A 7917-nucleotide genomic window follows, 5' to 3' on the forward strand; every position below is an offset into this window, starting at 1 on the left:
AATGGAGCTTATTTTGACTGCGGTGAGGCCGGCCGCCAGTTCAAGAAGAGCAGTCTTTCTAGCCGACAAGGTATTTCAGTGGCCGCTCATACACTGCGTATTACAGTAGAGTGCTAAACAGCAATGTACAGCAAGCTGACAGGGAAGAAGACGAGGTCACTCGCTACATTAAAACCGCTGTCAAGGAAAAAGAAATGGATGTTTTTGGCTGGTGGAAGATTAACAAACAATCTTACCCAAAACTTGCTAATTAGTCAGAACAGTATGCATCCCGGCCAGTAGCAGCAGCAGTGAAAGGGTTCAGAACTGTGCTAAAGCCATTTACAGTGAATTCAATAATGTTCCTCCACAAAAACACGCAACCTAATCTTGGTAAGTAAAGGGTTTTCAAATATAACTAAATATTGATTAAACCATAGAGTTATAATGTAGACAGGCTAATGTTGGCATTATTATTTTAAAATTCAGCTTCACCATTGCCTTAATGTCAGATTGTGAAGAGTAGTGGCGAAACAAATCCCACAGAGCCTTTATCTGAATTTTTCATCTTGCCAAATACCCGTCATAATTTAGTAAATTAAAGTTTTAAATTGTATATGGAAAGCATCGCCAATGCACCATGATATCGAATTGAACCGAATGGATGGCTTGATAATTGTAATCAAACTGTGAGAACAGTGTAGGTTCACACTTTTAAAAAATACTGTATTTAATAGATTCCAGAAGATTAGTACAGATTTTTATAAAGAAAACATTGGCAAAGTTTTAAGGGCAAGCTGGTTGATATGACCGTGGTAAAGTAAATCTAAACATAGTAAATCTTCCCCCTCAATTCAATTCTTTAGGACAGAAAAATAGCTATTAAATTGGCCTATTATTTGTAGTTCTTCCATAGCAATTTAATCTACCCCTTCAATATGTACTAGAAACAAAATCTAGACATTTCAACCCTTATACTCTGTGGAATAATGACTGAGTGTGTGTCTAATGAACAATCAAACACACAAAAGCCAAAGATTTATTATTTCAGCAGCTGTGTGAGGCGATTGAACATGCTGATTTGCATAACCACTGCTGACAGGTAATGGCTGAAATTGGACTGTTGTCCTAAGATGCATTAATTACATCAGGTTTGCACTTTCTTCTTGAGCTTCCCATAAGATGTCAGTCACTGCTTTAAATTTCTGGGCAGTTTAGCAGGGACGTATATGGTTATATGGCAATGTGGTGTAACCAATCTTGAACAAAAGTTCAACAATTGCTGAACTTTTTTTTTTTTTTGATAGTTTTTAATTACATTTTAACTTTATATAAGGGGCAATGTTAACCTGCACAAGGAAGCCAGAATATTGAGGTATTCTTGTTTTAGTTCAATTTAATTATAAAGTAAAACTGAATTAATAACTTCTTAGGGTCTCAAGAGTTTCAACCTTTGTTTGTATTCCTAAAAAATCTCTTAATGATGTTATTTGAGACCAGTATGTCAGGTATTTTTTGTCATACAAGTCATATAATCTTTTATTAAAGTTATAAATTTAGACTAAACTATTTTATCAGAAATGCAAACAAAGTAGAGTTCTGTTCCGTTGTGTGTGTTTCTAAGCATAGCTTACATCAGGCTATAGATTTGACTGGATTGTGTTTCTATAAATGAAAGAAAAAGTAAAAGACAATACATGAAAATGAATGACTTGACAATAAGTATTCCTTGACAGTTATTGTGGATATTGTTATTTTATTATTTATTAGAGTCAAACTCACCAATCCCTTAATATGACTGTGATTGCTTTAATGGCTTTGCAAAATGTAACACACCATTGTCTTTTCTCTGTATGCATAGCGACCCCTGACCCAGGAGAAGATCCGAAAGTGTCCAGGGCAAAGTTTTTTATCCGAGATGAATTCTTGGTATGATATTTTCTTATTTTCTAAATCAGGGGTCATCAATCTCGAACCTGGAGGGCCGGTGTCCCTGCAGGGTTTAGCTCCAACTTACCTCAACACACCTGCCTGGAAGTTTCAAGTATACCTAGTAAGACCCTGATTAGCTTTTTCAGGTGTGTTTCATTAGGGTTGGACATAAAATCTGCTGTACACCGGCCCTCCAGGAACAAGTTTGGTGACCCCTGTTCTAAATGTTTAGACACCATAGCCCCTTTCACACAGAAGTTCCAGAAAATACATAGATAATGTGTTTTGCCTTGGGATCATTTGATTTTGTTCATTCACACTAGCTTTGTTTTCTTCCACCTATTTTTATGTGCATTTTAGACATGCGCTTAAAAAATCGGTCGATGGAAATGCCAAGATATGCATAAATTTTGAAAATGCACATTAGAAATGGATGCGCCTGACTGAGTAGGATAAACTTTTCATTCGATAAGATGCACATAAACTACAATGGAAACAAATTTCTGTATGCGTATAAATATATCATGTGATCTCCCTTATAAAATGCCTCCACAAATACCTACATCTTCACTACAATACATCACCTACAGCGTTGGTTCTGCCATTTTTTCACACATCGATTAATCCAGGAATTATCTCAGCAATATTACTTGGACCCCCACCTGGATTCATTGCCAGGATAAATCTTGGGACATCTTTGCATTAGAGCTGCACGATTAATCGAAAAAAGATTGCAATCTCGATGCGACCCCCTAGGTCAGGGGTAGGGAACCTATGGCTCTCGAGCCACATGTGGCTCTTTGACCAAAAATACGTGGCTTTCCAGCTGTCTTCCTTCCATAATATTCAACCGTTTAAAAATATATATTCATCTCTGGAAATCAGGCTCCTATCGAAACAAAATGAATAAGAACTCAGTTAACAATGATTTCGAGCAATGTGAGTTTGTGGCAATGTGGATAAACTTGAATTGAGACACAAATAAAGGGTAAACAACTAATATTTCTATGAAAACTTAAATTCAAACATGGTGAAAGTAAAAATACTCTAAACTGTTCTTTTTCATTCACGGACTTAAGATGTGATGCTACATATTTGTTCATTTTTGAGTTGTGCAGAAATTAAGGTTTTAGTTAAACCTGTATTATTTATATATAATATAGTATTAGCAGTAATGCTATAATATTTGTTTAATTTATAGTAATACAGTAGCAAATGCATTTATAAAAATAAACATATACATTTAAATGGCTCTTCAAAAAATTGCATTTACTAAAAAAATCAGAAATGGCTCTTTGCTGAAAAAAGGTTCCCGAACCCTGCCCTAGGTCATCTTAATCCAGCATTTCTGCGATTCTGCCAATCCTATTTTTAAGTTCAGGAGAGAAGCAAAGGAGGCTGTACATTGTTTCACATACGTTGCTCAGTGACATGGACACCACCAAATGATGTTGAAACAGTACACACACTGTACTTATAAGATATAATTCACCCAAAAATGACATTTTTGTCTTCATGTAATGATGTCACAGATACTTACAGTAGATGTCGCCTACCCTGTTGTTTTCCATTCAAAGTCTTATCAAAGTTTAGCATTTAACCAACAGTAGACCTATATATAATATTGTTGTTTCATCATGTTTGAGAATAACAATAATAATAGCCGTCTTACATTAAAGGTGCAGTAGGTGATCTGCCAAAAGGCTAACCGCTTAGCATATTATCTTTGGACGGCGATAGGGGCTGTGATTCAAAGCCACACCCCCTAAAATTGCGAGCGCACGCACCGCGTCACAACAGCCGACAGACAACCCACTAGTTCATGTCAATCGCCAGTTAGTTAGTGTTTAGCCAGCGGCGTGCAGAAATTACATTTATTACTTAGTCACATGCTATTTTAGAGCGAATATTCAGAGTAGCATGGTAAACAGTATAGAAAGGCTGTCATTGTTCAAAAATGACCCAATGTGAATATAAAAGCAACTTCAGCTCAATAAAGCAGGCTAGGTGGAACAGCGCTATTTACTGATGTTTTGTTGTTACACTAAATATAAATCTACATTATCAATGCTGTAAAAGGACTTTATAAAACTGAAAATAATCACGTCAATCATTCACCGGGAGATTTCAGTAGCTGAACAACACGTCTGTGCATACAAGTCATTCATAACACAACACAATCTAACATAAGCTTAGCCTAACTAAAATAGTTTTAAAACAGAACATTACCTGTCTAACAGTAATACTTCAGCCATGGTGTCGTCCTTCCTCCAGCGTGCTAAAGTAACTCCAATATTGATTCAGGTTTTAGCAGCATTTGAGTTCTCCCGGTCTGTCTCGTGACCGTGCTGCGCTTCGGCGCAGACATTGTACGCGCAAATGGCGGATCTGCGTGAACCGATGCGCAGAAGTCCGAATCTACATTTGCTGACAGACAGTCTGAGCTGCTTATCGGAATTATGGGAGATGTCGGTCTGATAATATTTAATTGGATGAACATTTTTTAGTTTTATGCTTTACCCAGAATATAAAAATACATATAAACACATTTAAATCATTTACTGTAATTAGTACTATTGGACTGTGAAGAGACTTTCAACCAGCACAATAAAAAATGCTTCTGAAGACAATCACCTGCTGCACCTTTAACCTTTATTTGACATCTACAGAATCGTGAGAAAATCATGATCTTTTTTTTTTTAAGCAGAAAATTGCGGTTCCTATTATAGCCAGACTCAAGCAGCTCTACTTTGCGTTCACACAAAAGGCACTTCCACAGTTCTCAGACAGTTTTCTGGAATCCACATGTAGTGTGACAGGGGCTTATTAATTCACATTTCTAATAAACCATCTGTTTATGTCTGCCTTGTATAATTAGGCCCAATCCCAATTCTATTTTTGTACCCCTACCCCTTCAAAATGTACTCCTAAGATTTGGGACAGCACTACAGCACCTGCACACGTCCTCGTATGTCCTCGCAATCTCTTGCTTCATATGAGTTCAGATGATGGAGACTACTAAAGTGATTCCAGTTGTGTTATTTTTTGGTATTTATCTTCAGGAAATCACTGAAGCCACGTGTTATGTTATCAAAACGATCTAATGTGGCAATATGATCTTAACTGTACTGTGTATTTACACAGTGGCCATATTCATTAATGTAAACACACCAAAAACAGCATTAACATTATAGCAGACACTGTAAAAAGCCAATTGACAGCCAGTAGACTTTTCTGACATGGTATTCCAGTGTCACCGAGTGTCAGAATGTTGTGGGACTACTGTACAAAAGTTATTATTAGGGATTATAGATGGGGAATAGATTGCGAAATTTAGCGGTTTTTATTTTAGCGTTTTTTTTTTTTTAAAAGCATGATGGTAAAACACAAATGCGGTTATGAATATATTAAAACATGTGCTTGTTTGTTGTAAAAATTCGTAATAATGACAAAAAATACTAATTAGTGGATCTCCTTACTTCCGGGTGCAGCTGGAAATTTTTCCTACTCCTTGGTTTCGAGTGTGGTCCTGAAAAATCTTCGTTTGAAGGGGTGTATACCCATTGCCCTTAGCCCTACACCTTTAAGCTAAAGAGAATAGGGTATATGCTGAAGCATGCTCGTGGGACTTTTAATTTGCCAGTAACCTGGGTTAAGCACTTTCGGCAAACTGTATGCCAATGCAAAAAACGTCGCATTAAAAGTCTGTTTTCTTTAAAAATCAGCTATCTCCACTAGCTAAGTGATATCCGATATAAAGTGGGTCTCAGAATGTACAAGAAGCATTGCATTAAATTACATTTTCCCCCGCCATGTCTTCATAATATGAGCATTTATTTTACCCCAGTATATTCAATGGAGCTTCTGCGCTAGTCTGCCGATTCTAACGGGCGCATGCGAGTAAACGGCTTTTTGTCTCGTTTTGAGCTTGAGCAACTAAATGAATGCCAAAGTTTATTTAACAGATTGTATTTTAATGACATTACAACATCAATGCTTTAAAAGGAACCGTATAAAATAGAAAAAAACTCACAATAACAGGTCACCGGAAGTTTATCAGTATGGGAAACACACTAGCACGGCATATACCCTATTGGGACACCACTACCCCTTCACGGGCACGTTGAATTGGGACTGGGCCTTAGTCTCCATCTAGTCACCCTTTCTGTAATTAGTTGGTCATTATTTCTAAAAATTGTTTTGGAAATGTTTTCAATTTATATTGTTTCCATACCACCGTAACTGCTGGGTTGTTGTGTGTGTTTGCACGAACAGAAAATCAGCACAGCGAGTGGCACAGACAAGCACTACTGCTATCCTCACTTCACCTGCGCTGTGGACACTGAAAACATTCGCCGCGTATTCAATGACTGTCGTGACATTATTCAGAGGATGCACCTACGCCAGTATGAACTGCTGTGACTGGCCAAAACCAACGCTTTTCCAGTCGTACATCACACGGGCTCTTTGAAAACTACTGAAGAGTGACTTTGTCTTGTTTTTCCCCCCTTTTTTCACTTATTCGCTTTTTATTTATTTATTTAGTCCACATGTAGTCTTTATCCGAGGAGGGGAATGAATGTGTGTATAAGAAGAAACATGTTGTTTTATGTTCGTATAACATCCAGGTTGTTCATTCTTTTCAAATGTATTTTGTTGTTTTTCAGCAATGCCTGGCTTTAGATTAGATGTATTAGATCTGATTAGACCGGCTGACATAGCGTAAACCTCTGGTAACCTCTGACTTGTGCCAGTGTGGTCTAATCGTTGACTTTTTTCCCCTTCGTCGAATGAAGGGGATGTTAGAGTACTTGACAAAGAGGGTTTAATTAAAGGTTTAATGAAGCACTTTGCATTTGTTTCCTAAACGGAGACAAGAGGCAAAATTAACAATGTAGCACCTCTTTATTTATCTTTTTTTTTTTTTGTTTCTGTAAAACATGCAAAGAGGACTTTAGGGCTAGATAGAGTTTTTAATCGACTATAGAGCACAGTGCTTGGTTAGGGGCTGGGTCTTGTGGGATTTGCATTTTTCTTCAGCGGGTGGAAGCTTCTTACCATCTTTGGGAGAAATGCCACGGGCCAGCCAGTGCCTCATTTAGCTTAGGGCCCCCCACCTATTTGGGAGGTCATCCAAATACAGATATGAAGATTAACAATATATTTTTAGGGTGGGTGGGGTTGTTATGTTAATCCTAACTTAACTGCAAGATCACCCAATCTTGTACAGGACTGCAAAATGTTATTTTGTATAACTTCAACAAGAAAGACAAATCTTTGACTTGTAGAAGCTCATTGTGCCTTTGGATATGGCTGTACCTGTAAATGAGGATCAAATATTTGTGATTGGACAGTGCTGTACAGCTTGATGTCAAATCTTACATGCAGCACAGAGTGCTGACAGAAAATCTGTTTTTAGATTGAGTTTTTCTGGTTTCTAAAACTGCTTAAAAAATGTCTTTTACTATAAAACGAAGAAATCTTTGGCAAAAAAAAAAAATAATAATTTTTTAAAATATGCAAAAATAACCACTTTGTTCAGAAACTGCAAATACAGTATGTGTTGAAATTTATTTTTTTGCCATTTGACAGATTCAGCTTTAAAAACATTGGAAATCTTCTTTTTTTTTTTAATTTCCAACATTTTGACCTGCTGTTGTTTGTCTTTGGGGGACTTTTAGAAAGCCTTGTATATGCTGGCTGTACACAGGGTTGTGCTAGGGAAGGCTGTAGATATGTGGGATTGCGCGTACATGTGCAGACACACTGTACATCTGCGTTCTATGTGTACATATACATTTATAAAAACAATGAGAAAGAATTCTATAAATATATATGTACAATTGTTCATAATAATATGTGTGCCTATATGTATACATATTCTTGAATGTTTAGCGAGGTTGTATGCATAGATATGCATAAAAAGCAAAAAATAAATTAAAAAAAAACAGAAAGGATGATGAGGTTAAGGGCGTCACACACTGGATGCGCTGATTGGTGCCATGA

At 36.9% G+C, this 7917-nt stretch overlaps 1 protein-coding gene across 1 annotated transcript in view; it reads left to right on the top strand.

The window, feature by feature from the left end:
* Window positions 1-6757, top strand: part of gnal (guanine nucleotide binding protein (G protein), alpha activating activity polypeptide, olfactory type) — a 69683-nt gene extending 62926 nt beyond the window's left edge. The window contains 2 exon segments of the mRNA NM_001007339.2: window positions 1841-1908; window positions 6187-6757. Coding sequence (NP_001007340.1) covers window positions 1841-1908; window positions 6187-6333 — 215 coding nt within the window. The 3' untranslated portion in view covers window positions 6334-6757.
* Window positions 6758-7917: the final 1160 nt, after the last annotated feature.

This window comes from Danio rerio, chromosome 24 (assembly GCF_052040795.2).
Source record: "Danio rerio strain M-AB ecotype USA chromosome 24, GRCz13ab, whole genome shotgun sequence".
Lineage (NCBI taxonomy): Eukaryota > Metazoa > Chordata > Actinopteri > Cypriniformes > Danionidae > Danio > Danio rerio.